General features: G+C 42.9%; 1 protein-coding gene across 1 annotated transcript in view; it reads left to right on the top strand.

Annotated features, from left to right (window-relative positions):
- The window catches only part of nedd9 (neural precursor cell expressed, developmentally down-regulated 9), a 28387-nt gene that overhangs the window by 4317 nt on the left and 7594 nt on the right, over nucleotides 1–16476 (top strand). The window contains exon 2 of the mRNA XM_023410371.2: nucleotides 7817–8170. Coding sequence (XP_023266139.1) covers nucleotides 7817–8170 — 354 coding nt within the window. The remainder of the gene's footprint in view (nucleotides 1–7816; nucleotides 8171–16476) is intronic.

Below are 16476 nucleotides of genomic sequence, written 5' to 3'. Positions count from 1 at the left end.
GAGAATGAGAGCAGTCTAATGATCGTTGTTCAGAAGATGCTCATGATTCTTTCAAGGTGCCTCTTCACATGGTTAGTGGGTCTGCAGAGGGGCACAGTTAGCATGTTTGGTTGTGGGGGGGGGGGTGAAAAACTCCTCGGCTTGTTTCCTCTGCAAGTTTTTACACAGTGAAGAGTTTTTTTGCATTCAGTGGTTTTCTATCTGAATATTTTAGACTGAATCCAACACAGACTCTTTATTATTATTGTTGTTATTATTGTTAATATTATTATTTCTATTGATATTATTAGTATTGTTATTATTCCTCTGGTGTTTTCATCCTGTAACATTGCTTCAGTTTTTTTACTCCTGTGAAAGATTCCCAGTGAGCATGAAGAGCTTCTCCCCCAGCCAGAGTGAATAGTGAACCCCCCCCACCCAAAAAAAAAAACCAGCCCTCCACCCGCTGCGCCCCTTGCACCGTGAGCCAGCCATTAACATTTGAAAACGGTGGGTGTAGGGGGGGGGGGGGGGGGGGGCAGACACTGTGTGTTCATGAGAGAGAGAGAGAGAGAGAGAGTCAGCAACAGTACATTTAAACATTTCCATGTTTGACCTCTGGCTGAAGTAATTCTCTGATAAATGAGACAAAACAAATAGAAAGGTACAAAAATCTGAAGTTACTGTTGATGTTTCAAGTCATTTGAGACGTTTTTTGTCATTAAAGCTTTTTGTAGTTAATTGAATCCTTTAAGTCGTTTTGAAGCAAAAATTCCAAATATTCTGGTCTTTCTGATGATCTCTCTATAATCAGTTTTTCTCTGATTTACACATTGAAACTTGAATATCTTTGTGTTCTGGACGTTTTATCGGAGGGAACGAACATTGATATATTTCTGTCTGGGTTCTGGAGCTTTTCTTGGGCATTTTTCAAACTTTTCCGACATTTTATAGAGCAAATGATTAATGAAAAAAAAAACTCACTTAATGAATTGATTGAGAATACGTGTCAGCTGCAGCCTTCATCACAATATAAAACTGGAAGCAGAGTGCATCGTGGGTAGAGTGTTAAAGATGATGAATGTTTCCCTCTAATGAACAGAGGCGTCCCTTTCATGTCAGACAGCTTCATGTTTCAAAGATGGCCGCCTCTGTTGTTGGTCTCTTTCTTGCGTAGCGTGAAATCAGAGGGACAGAGGAGTGAATCTCCCCCTCATTAGTTATTCTATATGTAAAACCTTTCAGTGTGGCCCCGCACAGATATCATGAAACATATTTCACATCTCGGCTATTGGCCCTTGGAGGGATTAGCTCTCGTCTCTGGGGGGTTACCACGATGCGCTCACGTACCCTCGTTTGGCATCAGTGTTTGGAGATAATCCACATGGTCTCTGTCTGTTTGGCGGACTCCATGAACATCATCGCGTCGTCGTTTTGTGTCTCTGATTGGTTCTCGACTCCTTTATGTTCAGTAAACTGTCAGAGGTCAGAGGTCAGCAGCTAAACACAGCCCCTCAGGGATTCATGTACACTCAGCGTGGACACACGAGTTTGAAGGACACGTCTCTTCTGCTGCTTCACACTGACACAGAATGACTTGGCAGAATATGAGAGGCAGCATTACACAATAAACCTCCCCAGCTCTCAGACACTCATATGTGCAGTGTGGCTTCACGTCTAATTATAGGCTGTAGCTGGATTCAGGACCGGAGCGAGGGAGTCCGGGACCAGGTCTGTCGTAGCCTGGAGGCAGGAAGTGCTGCAGGCTGAGGAGTGGAGGGAAACTGAGGAGGGCGTCATGTCAGGTTACATCCTAGTTTATGTGACGGTAAAAAAATAAAAGCTGTGATGAATGAGGAGGCGGAGCTGGAGGAGGAGCTGAAGGAGGAGGAAACTCATGTTATTAAGAAGTAAAAAAGGTTGACGAGCTTTAGTGATTCAACAAAAGAGAAAAGTCAGAGACACTGTGTATCTGACAGGAAGGAAAGGAACAGAGATGACAATAGGTTCTGATGGATACTGGATCATGACACACAGTCACTGAACAGAACTTCTTCAAACCTTTAAGGAACATTGATCACACATGACAACAATCAGCAGTTCCTGTTTGTTGTTTTCCTGTGAACCGACTGTCAAAGACTCACTGTGATAGTGAAGGAAACACCTGAGGATTTTCAGATCTGCAGCATCTTTCACTCCGATCTCTTATTACAGTTTATTTACATCAGAGATATTGATCTCCTCTGAAAGTCACAGTGAATCTAAAAGTTTGTGTTTCTCAAGTCTGTGACACAAACTGCTGCAGTCAGACTCAGTGTTTTAGTGTTTTAATCAGTCTACCTGAACTGCTGCTGTTGATAACTGGGCCAAACTACAATAATTAACTTCCTGTTGTTTTTAGATCATCTGCGTTGACCCGCCCCTTCACCTCACCTCTCTCCCTCTGAAAACTCCCTCACAGTTTAAAAACGTCTTCATTAATCTAATGTTGTCTGACCATCAGTCTAAAAATCCAAAGATATCATAGAACAAGGAACAACAGTTCAGACTGATCCGCTTGACATGAGTCTTAGCAGGAAGCAGTTATAGAGGAACACCATTAAAAGGAACTCAGATTTCCATCTTTATTTTAGTTTAGTAAGATTCACTGACTCTACATCCTGAGACGTTTGAACACCAGTGGTTCAGTTGTAGTGCGGTCGACTTCCTGTCAGTTTCCATCCTGCTGCTGTAGCTCGTCAATCAGATGAGATGAAGGTGGAGGCCGTCGTGTTTACACTGAGGTTTTATTTAGTCATACAGAATCAATGGAGCCTGTGTGTTTGACTTTAAACAATCATCACAAAACAAGAACAAACTAACGATCAATGCTGTGATCTGAAATAACTGATCAGTGGACACAGTTACAACTCTATTGATCTACTGCTGACGTAAGATATCGATCACTGTGAAACAGCTGTGTGTGTGTCGTAAAATAAAATCTCTAAACTTGTGACATGAACCTTTGAGCACAAACACAAGTCTCTCTGTGTAGCTAATACACAGGTGTGTAATCAGAGGCTCGACCTCCCTGAAAACACATGAAGAAATGACCATCATGGACTCTGAGCTCTGAGCCATTTCCCATGAGCCTCCTCTCTCCAGAACCCCTCACTCGGCCCATTTATGTGAACTGGCTCTCACCTGCAGCCGCACTCTGAGGAGCGACGGGTAGAAGTCATCAGGTCCTCATTATCGTCATTACTATAATTATTTTCTATATTTAACCCTGTGAAACGAGGCCAGAGGAGTGAGTATGAACCCCCCCGGGATACGTGGGACGGTGGTACGGCCCGCCGCAGAGGCTGATGGTCTCACAGTCGGAGTGTACCACTTTGTTTTGGGAGCAGTTTGAAAACATCCTGGTCTCTGAAAGCGGGACGGATCCCGTCGCCATGGAGACGGGGTTTCTGCTGCGTGGCTGCAGTAGCAGGGAGTGTTTGTGAGCCGCCTTCAGTATTATTAGATTGATGTGTAACAGAGGCAGAGCCAGAACCTCCCAGAGAGCTGTGAAGGGGGGGGCAGAGGTGGAGCTTTCAGCAGGAGAAGTTACGTAAGGTGCCTTTTATTTTTGGAGCGGTCAGCTCTCCACAGAGAGGACGTGTGTTTGTGTTCAGGCGAGACATTGCTGGAAAAAAGTGTTGATGTAGAGGTGTGTGAGTCATAGGGAGGGGTTCAGAGTGGGGGGGGGGGGGGGGGGGGGGCAGTCAGCTGGGGCTTCAGGCTCCAGGTGTGAATCTGAACAGTTTCAACTTTACACCTTTTAATGACAAAAACATACAAGGCCATGAGAGTGTCTCCAAGCCAGATGTTACCTGATGTTGTCAGGGTTGTTTGTTAAATATCTTCCTGTTTTAGATCAAAATGATTTAAACTTCATCTTTCACATCTTTAGAGCTGAAACATTAGAAGACGAATCAGTTAATCAATCAACAGAAATGATCAATATCTCTTCTGATAGTGGATTTATTGTTTCAGTCACATTTCAAGTAAAAATTGTGAATATTTCAATTTCCTGTCTCTTACACGTGACAGCTGTTTTTCTTCTGTTATCTTAAAGTGAACATCATCTTGAAGTTTGGACTGCAGCTCGGACAAACGGACCTCAGACTGGGGTCCTTCTGTTGAGTCACTGACAGACGGACATTAATGACATACTGCACATTTCTCTGTTTCACTTCCTGCTCAACAGACTTTAATACACTACATTAACAGAGACTCATTTGTACGGTGGCCCTGAAGCTCAGTTTACTGTGTCAAACAAATGCAAAAAGAATAAAAAATCTTTCCAACACAAGTTCAACATTTATGAAAGAAAACCCTTAGAAATGAGTCACGACAACAGGAAGAACTACTGTCCGTCACTTTCTACTGTCCCCCGGAAACATTTGTCTCTGGATGTTTTCTGTTTCTCTGGTCTGAGCTTCTGCAGCTGTTACTGTGATGAACCAGCTCAGGACTCAGAGTGGAGGCAGTGTCTCTGCAGTGAAGCTTGTTGAAGGTTCAGGTGTTCATCAGAGGACGGATGTGAGGTCACAGCTTCTCTTCACCTTCTCTCTGGTCTCAGTGAAGCGAAGCTGAAATCAGCAGCTGCTTCTCTGGACCTTCTTCATGTGATCAGTGTATTGAGACAGAGGAGGAGTCGCAGTGACAGGTGATTTAATTTCACCTGAGCTTCAAGCAGGAAGCAGGTAACCACGACAACAGGCCTCATCCAGGAAGTTCAGATTAACAGATCTGTTCTGATTTAACAGCGTTCATGACAGTCATCCATTTTCTTAGTTTTCTCTTTGGTGTGAAACTCAGTCTCATCAGCTACAGTCTGCCTTACTATTGATGTCTAATCTGTTTAATCTGATTCTATAATTACTCAATTAATTCATCAACAGAAGAAAAACCAGCAGCTGCTTTGAAGTGAATCAAATATTCTCTGATTCTTCTAAAGATTTTCAGTTTATATCACAGGAAGATCAGAAAACATGAATAGATTGACTTGTTCTCTGACAATGGACTCATTGATTAACTGACTAATTGTGTCAGCTGTGATTGAAAATATATTGATCTCGCTGACGTATTTCCTCATATATTCGAACTTTAATAATCAGCTCTGAACATGTGAACTCCAGGCTCACGCCCTCTGGAGGCGTTGACCTCCAGGGTCACAATCAAACTGGTTGCAGCTCGTTGGCTGGTTGGTGGTGGTGGTGGGGGGGTTGTGATTGTGTGACGGGGGTTTTCTGGCTAATGGCCTCAGTGCACTGGAACAATAGGCAGGGGGCGGGGCCGCAGTGGGAGATAACTATGTTACTAACAGAGAGTTTCACATAGGAACTGTCTGAGTTCAGGCCGGTTAGAAAGAGGAAGGCCAGCCCAGGTTCACGAACGCCTCAGACCAAAGTGGGCTTCCTGATTCCCACAGTGAGCTACTGCTAATAACATGGAGTGAAACTGACTGTTCCTTTGTGTATGTGTTAACATTTCATTTCATTTATTTCACTAGAATCAGAAATAGAAGTAAAAACATACAAATGGGTGAACATGGGGAAACCCCAGTCTGCTTGGGAAGCTTGTGAGAAGAGTCGAGTCACTGCAGGTCCACAACACAACTTCAGCTGCAAGAGACATTAATCCCAAAACCCTAAAAAGAAAAACGTAATGGTCCAGAACATCTGCCCCATCAGTCCAAACATGAATTTAATCAGCAAAAATAAGAAGAAGAAGAGTAACCAGCCTTTCAGTTAATACAAGTTTAAACATATTTTAGTAGCAGCTGCTGTTTTGAGTTCTTTCTAACAGCAGAGAGAGATGGAGACATTTTACAGTGTCATCAGGCTCATTCACACCTGTGCACCTATGCACACCTCACTACTACACTACAGTTTACGTTTATGTCTCTTTGCCATTTTTCTGCCCTTGTTTCTGATCATCCTCAGTCTGTAGGAAAGATTTCAGTTTGATCAACATGAGCATGTTGTGTGTCGCCTGATTAAAATCCAGTTTGATCTTCAGCTCATTCCATCAGATATGAGAGTTCAGTCCGGGTCACGATGCTGCAGGATCACATGAAGAGAAAAATCAGCTGCAGTGAAGCTGAAATCCTGTTTTCTGTTTTAAACTCCATCTGAAACTCAGAACATGAGTGACAGGACAACAATCTCTTTATTATTATCATTATTATTATTATTATTATTATTATTATTATTTAGAAGAAATGTTCAATGGTAAAGACCATGAAGAGTGAAATTTGCTTTAGTTACTTATGGAATTAAATTAAACACGAAACCTTAAACACAAACGAAGATAAAATATAAATAATACAAATAGAAGAAGGCAAAAGAATAAATAGTAATAATAATAAATCTAGTCATATTATTAATGAAGTTAAGTTAATAAATAGCTGAGGATATTTACTTCAATGTCTTAGTGTTTCATATCAGTGTTTAACTGGTTCAGTGTCTGTAGCTTCATCATAAAACATTTTTGATTTTTTTATTCAGACTCAGTAACTGAACAAACAGATTTTTCTTGACGAGGCTCGTTCGGCTGCTGCTGCTGCAGAAATAAATGAAACAAGGTCATTCACATGAAACAAAGACAAGATGAGAAAACTGAACAACAAACACTCTCCTCTGTCGCAGCACCCAGTCTGAAGGTGCCCTTGAGCAAGGCACTTATTGCCTAATTGTGTTTATAGAGCATGCATGGCTGAGGGTGCAGAACTGCTCCCAGGAGTTAAAGCTGTGGGAGCATCAAGCTGCTGAAAAGGAGAATTCATGCTCAGTTAACTAACTGAAGGCTAACAGGAAAAGACTGATGCATTTACTGAGGCAATTAGTCTTAAATGCCCTGCTCAGACACACAAGTGCCACACTCCAGGGCTTTTCTATCTCCACAATCTGTGGTTGAAGTCATTATCCCTCGGCCTCTCTTTAGAAAACTGAGCCCTGCAGCATCAGCGGAGTTAGCTTAGCTAAGCATAAAGCCAAGCTCCTGCTTCCTTTTTCCAGTCTGCTAAAATAAGCTAAGCTAATCGCTGAGCTTCATTTTCAGCGTAAAGACATGAAAATGGTATCAGTTTAACTCCAGGGTTTCTACAGTGTCCCCCAAATTCAATTTAAGACATCCATCCATTTTCTACCGCTTATCCTCTAGTAGGGTCGCGGGGGGGCTGGAGCCTATCCCAGCATCTTTTCGGGCGAGAGGCGGGGTACACCCTGGACAGGTCGCCAGTCCATCGCAGGGCAAACACAGAGACAGACAACCATTCAAACTCACAGCCACACCTATGGTCAATTTAGAGTATCCAATTAGCCTAGTCCCCATTTTGCATGTCTTTGGACTGTGGGAGGAAGCCGGAGAACCCGGAGAGATCCCACACTTGCACGGGGAGCAATTTAAGACATTTAAAACACTTTTCATACTACAAAGAATTCAATTCAGTAAAATCAAAAATAAAATAAAATAGAACAAAAAATGTAATTTAATACATCATACCAGTTAAAGACTAACAAAATAACTGGGGGCCTTTTACTTGTCTACGTCCAGGGGCCCATTTTCTCATAAGGTGAATTAACTGAGGAATTAAACAATTAAAAAGAGCAAATGTTTCTGTCAGCAGGTCAGAGGACGAGCTTCAGACCCTGAACTCCCTCAAACAAGAGATTTTATAAAATGAACCTGTTCCCTCCATAAGATTTACTCCAACCTGAAAAACAATACGACAGAAAGTAAAAGTTGTTTGTTTTTATTCGGTTATTATAACACTCCCATCCCCCGCCCCCTCGCTCTCTCTCTGCAGAACCTGATGGCCAAAGCTTTGTACGACAACGTGCCGGAGTCTCCGGAGGAGCTGGCCTTCCGTAAAGGAGACATCCTGACGGTGATCGAGCAGAACACCGGAGGCCTGGAGGGCTGGTGGCTCTGCTCCCTGCACGGCCGCCAAGGCATTGCCCCTGGCAACCGCCTCAAACTGCTGATCGGACCTATGTTCGACGCTCAGTCGCCGGCCGCTGCCGCCGCCCAGTCTCCTCCTCAGAGCTATCAGCAGAAGACCGGATCAGGGTCTCAGGGGCTGTACCAGGTTCCTCCTGGACAAGAGGTCTACCAAGTCCCACCGAGGAGTTCTCTATCTGCTGACAGCACACCAAGCAAGGTGAGGAACACCAAACACAGCTACCTGCTTTTAGTACCAGTGAGTCTCAGTGAGTGATCCATGCAGAGCGATCAGGTCACATTACAAGCAAAGGCTGCAGCAGCTGATTTCACTGATTCCTTCAGTAGAGAGGATGAACTCTTTCAGGACTTGAGGACTGACGTGGACAGTTGACTCTCTGTGGGACACGACTTGTCCCTTTTTGGTCGATAACATGTAAAAAAAGAAAAAGACGTTGTGACAGGTCACTGTGACATCTCACGGTTGGGTGTTATGTCTGAGCCATAGTCTACAACCTCAAAAGATTCAGTTTACAAAGATATAAAATAGAAAATGCAGCAAATCCTGACATTTGAGAGGCTGGAAGGAGCAAATGTTTGGTTTAATAATAGATGATTAAGGGACTAAATGTTCCAGTCCTACATTTCTACATTTCTCAAAGGATTTTGGCCTCCATCTTTTATGTGATTAGAGTTTCAGACTGATTCCTGATAAACTGATAAATACTTCTCCACTATGACTCCTGAAGTAAGAGAAAAAAAGAAGATGTTGTTGCAGGATAAAGTCTCACTGAAAACTCTCATTACTGGTGATTTACATATCGACACACAGTAATACTCTCCAGATACTGAGGTAGAGAACAGATAGAGGGGCAGAAAATGTAGTGAGTTTATACAAAGACAGAAAATGGAGACCGGTCCCTGACCTCTGGAAACGGTTCTTTGGGCTCAGAGCAGATTTAAAACGTAACATCAGCTCTGGTGGGCGTGTCCTGCACTGGGGAGTATGGGTATTAGATGTGATAGGACGTGACATTTATGCATTTACACGGTGAGCTGTTATCCTGCAGTCTGCCACGACTCTCATCAGAGAGATTGTGGGTCTGTGATGTGAAAAGAGGACAGGGTGTGCCGGGCCTGGCGCTCACCACAGAGCAGGGTAGTGTTTTTGTGCAGAGCTCCCATATTACTTGTATATTGGCACATTGTGTGTAGCAGAGCCAGTCTAAGCCACAGAAGGGCAGCGAATGTGAATGTGGGAACAACTTGTGGAAAAGCAAACAGAAAAAAGCACAGAGCTGTTTTTTAAATTTTGGTGGAGCCCAGCGCAAAGTTGTTTTTCTCCATTTAAATGCTGCACACAGTCACTGACTAAACCATTGCACTTGGCTTTGGTCATTTACAGTAATGTACAATCCTCCAAGCTGTGAGTCTGTTATATATAATGGCTATATAGCCTATTTATGTATGTATGTATGTGTGTGTGTGTGTGTGTGTGTTATTTATTGTCTAGATCAGTTAAAGGATCTCAGACTGCCCTAGTAAATAAAGCCTACAATAGAAGAAAGAACCAGTTTCCTAGTGAGTCTTTAACTCTGATACATACAGAAGAATTATCTGGATAAATTATCTTAATTGATCATTTATTCATTTAAAAAACGGAGGAATAACTTACCTTAGCATGAATGTTTCAGGGCTCAAAGACTGTCACAGTCTTTTAAACAGGTGGTTTACATGCAAACATGATAGCTGAGTTAGCAAACATTAGCTAACATAATGCGACAATTGGATAACATTAGCTACCATTAGCTAACATAAGTTGCCATAAGCAACTGAATGCCAACTGACATTATCTGACATAAGTTACTGTTGCCTAACATTAGCTAACATCAGTGAATATTAACTACTATAAACGACTGTATTTTAGCTAACATTAGCTAACATAAGGGTCTGTTGGCTAACATCAGCTACCACAAGTAACTGGATATTAGCTCACATTAGCTACTATAACTGACTGAGATCAGCATGGCAGCCACATTAAATTAGGGTACCTGATGTTAGCTAAACAAAGATATATTTTGCTTCAGTTTTGCTAACTCTTCTCTACTTGGGACTTTAGTTCACATAAGCAACTGGATGTTAGCTGACATCAGCTAAGGTATGATAAGAAGCTAGATGTTAGTTAACAGTGGCTAACATATTGTGCTAATGATAGCTGATGTTAGCTAATTTTAGCCAGTACAAGCAACTGACCTTAGTTAGCTAATGTTATCTGATATTAGCTAGCTACAAACATGGATGTTACCCTAACCCTAACAGAAGTCATGGTAGTTAATGTTAGCTGATGTTATCTAACTTTAGCCATAAGATTGGCTAACATTAGCCATATTAGCTTATGGTAGCGTAGGGCTACATATTGCTTACAGACATTACTGAGGCAATTTGCTGACTTTAACTGTTCTCTGTTTATCCAGAGGTTGTGATTTTGGCCATTTTCTGTAAAGGTCAAGTGAGCTTGTCTGATTAATTTAGCATTCAAACAGAGTGATGCTTCATTAAATGAAGTCTCCGTGACCTGATACAGGAGGGAAAATGTTCCTGTTTATTCAACTGTTTAACTGGTTCCAGCATCTCAGACCAGATCATCCCTGCAGGAGACAGAGAGTAATTATATGCTGGATGAGCCTTTGATACCTTGAGGTGTTTTTTTCTGACACATCAGCTCCAGCCATCACAGAAATGAGCTAAGGTGCATTTTAGTAGGTAAATAGGCAGCAGGCGCCAGGAGCTTAGAGGACTGTGCGGTTCACTGCAAAGGAGGGAGTGATAAAGTGAGTCAGAGCCGGAGGCTGAGAGGAGAGGCCTGTCAATCACCCTGAACACACATATATCCACACAGCAGCAGCCATGTTGACCAACACCTCTTCTCCACCAACAGGCCTGAAGGCTCAGCTGAGGAACGCTATGAAAAAGGCTTTGGTGATAACATGGAAAATGAAATGTGCTTCTAATGAGTGTAATCATGTTATTGGAGAGATTAAATTAACTTTCCCTCCAATCTGTGGTTATCAAAGTGGTGCAATTTTCTGCAGTTGTTCCTGTTAAACAGAAAGATTTTCACTGTTACTGTGAGTGAGTCAGTTACTGCAGCATTCACACAAGTTTCTGTAGTTTCCTTTTAAAGCCAAACATCAACATCGTGGTGAAAGTGAAGTATTGTTGTAGTGGAGGAAGTTATTTCAGGTGCTCAAGGTTCACAAAGTAAAAGTCCCTTAATTTTGATTGGATGGACGTGAAACTCTGGGTTGAATTTTGTATGTTAATTTGTCTCTTTGGTAAGAAGTCAAAGATAAATTCAACTAGTTCATAAATGTTGAATCTTCTCCAACACACAACACTTTATTCCCCAGATGTTTTGACTGTCTTGAACACAAAATTACAAATTTTACTCTTTCAACATAAAATCACAGAAACTCAAATCTTTTGACCTCAACACTAGAATTCATTTCAAATAAAAAATATCTGAGGAATAAATGAATTCAGTTCAAGTTTACAACCAGAGAACACATTTCTTTATAGAAACAGCAGCTGAAATTCAATATTTAAAGTTAGTCACATTAAAATTACAGAGAAAACCAGAGACAGAATTATTCGGACTGATGATATAAATGTTAGAATTATCAGGAGACTTGTGTTTCTACGTTGAGGAAAAAGATGGTTGTTGTTGATGTGGAGTCTTAACCCTGACCTTTGACCTTTGGTCTTCAAAACACCAAACTGAGTCTTATTTACTGCTGTTGTTGTTTGTGACAATTTGTTGATGACAGGCTGCGAGTGTTGACTCACTGACTCAGGCTGCGTGAGCTGAAACCACCACACACACACACACACACACACACACACACACACACACACACACACACACACACACACACACACAGAGTCATACTCTCCTGTTGCTGCATCCTCGGGTTTGCAGCCAACCCCCCCAGTGCAGATCCAGATTGGCGACTGGTTATTTTCTCTCCGTGGGGTGGGGGGGTGCGCTCTCATTGAGGTTTGGCTCTCTCTCTTTGGCTCTTTAGTTTCATGCTGTGGTCTTGTCCTCGAGTGACCCTCCTGGGGGGAGGGAGCTTCATGTAGAATATTTTCATCTCCCGTCAAAACACAGTGAAGTTCAGCTCTTTCACTCAGCTGACCTGCAGCTGCAGCACGATACAGTGATCAGAGCGTAGGAATACGGTAGTTCAGCAGCTGAGGAAATGTAGTCCCAAAGGAAAGAACTGTTTTAACAGGAAGATAAAGCTGGAAGCTGAGACCAGGAGAGACCTTGTACCTCCATCAATCATTCTGTTGTTTGAGACCTGCTTTCCATTTCTCTGCTTGTCTTTATTTTAAGGAGTGTCTGTCTCACTCCGTCAGTCTCTCCTCAGTTTCCTGTGACTCAGGCACTGAGGTTACGGCGTTCAGAGGCGTGTTGGGTTCAGAGTTCAAAGACCTGCGCCGAGGATCTTATCTACTCCCACCAGACGCCTTTTCATTCCTCACTTCCTGCTTTCATGAGCTCTGCTCCTTCTATGGGCATTTTCTCTGTTCACTGTGTCATAGCCATAGATCCAATCTGCTCATTGGTGCCCTTAAGAGATGGTGGGGGGTGGCAACAAAAGGTTTAATAAACTCCCACACAACTCCAGGAAGTGCTGTGATAACTGTTTATGGGTCATCCACCTTGATAAGCCTTCTGGAATGAAAGGCCTATTTGTTTCTTCGGCCATATTTTCTCTGTCTGATCAGCAGCACTGATCCCAGCTCCAGATTAGTGACTGATTTCTTCCTGAAGCAGGTCGGCTCCTTCACATTCTTGTCTGCTCGCCATTGTCGCAGTTGTGATGAATCGCCGGCCCAGAAGATTTGACGGAGGGGGCGGGGTCATAAATCAGCTGTAAAACAGTGTCTGCTGTAGGTGTGAGAGCTGAAGGAAGTTTCTCCTGTTGAGTAAGGCGAAACAGGAAATGCTTCTCTGAAAGTTCACATTTTCAGCTACTGACACACATTTTCTTTTTTTTATCAAACCAGCTGTAAAAACCCAGAGTCTCAGTTTCATACAGAAGACCAGCAGCAGCTGTGTAGATGAAATATCTCAACGATTACTGAATGATGTTCAGACGTTCCTACTGAGTTTTCACGTGGTGCCAACACGTTGTCGACATTTGTGGGTTTCATTGAAATATGTCAAGAACTATGAAAAGTATTTCTGTTGAACTTTGGTTCTGGTTTTAATGTTCCCCTCAGGATTCTTTGAAGTAACTCTGGTGACTACACATGACTTTCCATTGAGGGTTGAACCAGTTTGTTTATGACCAAACACACCCATCTGTCAGCTGGTAATAAGCACGTTAGCATGATGCCATGTTAAACTAAGATGGTGAGCAGAGTTAATGTTAGCATTTAGCTTAAAGCGCTGTGTCTGAGCCTCACAGAGCAACCTGTTCCCTGTTCAGTTTTATTTTGAAGGGTAGTTCTTCTTCTTTGTCAGAGCTTTATCTTGTGTTGTTTCCTCGCAGTCTGACATGTGCAGTCGTCACATCATCACACGCAGAAGAAGAAGCTGTTTGATGAGCCATGATCCTTATTGGAGCTAAAATCAGTGCGTTCTCATTAAGCTCCTGTCTGTTTGGCTTTAGTGTCATGGAGACGGCCGAAGGCCTCGCAGGATTCAGCACTTAATTACCTGCATTAATTAGTTTGGCTCTTTAATAGGCTTCTGCAGCTCGGAGCGGGGGAGGGGACATGATGGAGGAAAACATCTCTGTGCCGTGATTCAGCAGAGCAGAGGAGGACGGGTCATTACAGAGCACAAACACACCCACATTCAAAACACCAGAGTCGCCTCACATGTGACTGATGGAGGGGTCAGTCTGAGATCTCAGTGTCCTACAGTGACCCTCATGAACAGGTGAACAGAGGTAGAAACAGCTCGTCTGATTGGTGGAGAGGGGGAAAAGAGAGGAGAGGAGGAGGAGTTCAGTTCGTCACCGTCTGTAACCTGAAGTCTGGTGAAGAGCCTCATCAGGGTCATTGATTTGTGTCTGCAGGTCATTAGCTGTGTGTGTGTGTGTGTGTGTGTGTGTGTGTGTGTGTGTGTGTGTGTGTGTGTGGCCAATGAAAAGGTGTGAAATGATGATTTCCTGTGAATGTCGTCACACAGCAGCTGTTATCTGTTGGTGTGTAGAAATGAACCCGGTCTGAAAATATCATGATGAAGGAAAAACCAACATTCAGTTTATTGTAATTGTTCATAATGTCTCTGTTAACAGCTTTAACTGGAACACATTCTGCCAGAAGATGTTCCCCCATTAGGTGTTTGATGATGATGATGATGATGATGAACATGTTGACTGGTGTTTATCTGGTTGAGACTCTAAAGGCCAAAACATCAAATTCATATCATTTTCCATTATTAGGTACACCTGGATAAAACTGAACACGTCTAATGCAACAGTCTGTGTGAGGATGTTACAGCCTGTAGTTTGTGCTGCTGTTGAACTGTATTATTTTATACACAGAGGTGTTTGTCAATAATAATAATAATAACAACATAAACATCAGTTTTATCTTTAACAGATTCATATTGTCATAATATGATTGAATGATTGATCTCCAGAGCCACAGACACATGCTGAGCCTCCATCAGGTCAGAGTGAGTCTGTAACAGTCTCATGGGGCAGTTGTTGACATGACGACGCCTCACAAAGGAAGTAAAGTCTTACCTGCCAACACCTGAGCCGCCATGATGCTGAGTAAACACGGAGTGGCTGACAGAGCTGTGAGTTTAAACCTCTTCAGCCCCTGAGTCTCCATGAAGGAATCCATCACTGAGTGAACAAGTGTTTGCTCGCTGGCCTCAGCTCTTAATGATGTCATCGCTCTGTAAAAGGACTGGCCTCTGCCGCCATTCAAGAGCCAACCTCATTGGATGAGGTAAATATTTACCCAGTGGCAATTATGGCAGCGTTGAGCTGCCTCGCAGCCGCGGCCTGCTGGGTAAACAGAGGGAGTGATGGGAAATAAATGAGCAGTGTGCATCTGGCAGCAGCTCAGAGCGAAGACACGTACCTGAGGAAAAGGTCAGCGAGGTCTTTGACTGACATTTCGCCGCCATCTGTGTGTGACAGCTGAGTCGTCAGCACACAGGCTCCACCCACAAGCTCTGTAGACCCTGTAGTGGACTCTGTAGACTCTGTAGACCCTGTAGTGGACTATGTAGACCCTGTAGTGCAGCGGTCCCCAACCCCCGGTCCCCGGACCGGTACCGGTCCGTGGGTCGTTTGGTATCGGGCCGCACAGAAAGAAAAAATAACTTACATTATTTCCTTTTTATTTATTATCCAAGTCTGAACAAATGTTTTATTTTGAAAAATGACCGAATTCTGTCCGTTACATCCGTCGTTGTTTTGTGGTGTATCTTATTTTGAAGGCATGTTTAAGCGTTACCATAGCGACCAGAGAGCGTTAGTGGGCAGAGAGGATGTTACTCTTATGATGTTTTTGGCGCATGTCAGGAGGACGCTGCTAATAAAGTTACATACAAGTACACAGTGGATTCAAGTTTATTATTATATTTACAAAATACCCCAGTTTTTGTGTTGGTCTTATTATTTTATTTTGTTGTATTTATCCGCCACACCTTGACAACCGGTCCGTGAAAATATTGTCTGACAACCGGTCCGTGGCACGAAAAAGGTTGGGGACCGCTGCTGTAGTGGACCCTGTAGACCCTGTAGTGGACCCTGTAGACCCTGTAGACCTTGTATTGGACTCTGTAGACCTTGTAGTGCAGCGGTCCCCAACCCCCGGTCCCCGGACCGGTACCGGTCCGTGGGTCGTTTGGTATCGGGCCGCACAGAAAGAAAAAATAACTTACATTATTTCCTTTTTATTTATTATCCAAGTCTGAACAAATGTTTTATTTTGAAAAATGACCGAATTCTGTCCGTTACATCCGTCTATGACTCACGTGACTCACTCTTGACACATGTCAAGATGCTTGTCTCAGTCACGTGATACATTAACGCTAATATTAAACCCACAAGCTAGCAAAATGAGTAAAAAACAGACGTCTTTGGAAAGTTTCTTTGCAAAGGGGAAAAGGCCCAGTGGGGAGACAGAAGAAGAGCCTATGACCACTAAGAAAAAGAAAGTTGCATTTAACAGACAGTATCAGGAGACCTACTTAAAATATGGATTTATCGTGACAGGTGATTCCCACGCACCAAGCCCGCTCTGCATAATATGCGGCGACCGGCTCTCCAATGAGGCAATGAAGCCTTCAAAACGGCTATATTTGTTTTGTGGTGTATCTTATTTTGAAGGCATGTTTAAGCGTTACCATAGCGACCAGAGAGCGTTAGTGGGCTGAGAGGATGTTACTCTTATGATGTTTTTGGCGCATGTCAGGAGGACGCTGCTAATAAAGTTACATACAAGTACACAGTGGATTCAAGTTTATTATTATATTTACAAAAT

This window comes from Seriola lalandi, unplaced genomic scaffold (genome assembly GCF_002814215.2).
Source record: "Seriola lalandi dorsalis isolate HSWRI2012SDOR001 ecotype SW California unplaced genomic scaffold, Sedor1 jcf7180002054424, whole genome shotgun sequence".
Taxonomy (NCBI): Eukaryota; Metazoa; Chordata; class Actinopteri; order Carangiformes; family Carangidae; genus Seriola; species Seriola lalandi.
Note: the sequence above shows the minus strand (reverse complement) of the source record. Positions and strands in the feature narration are given on the sequence as shown.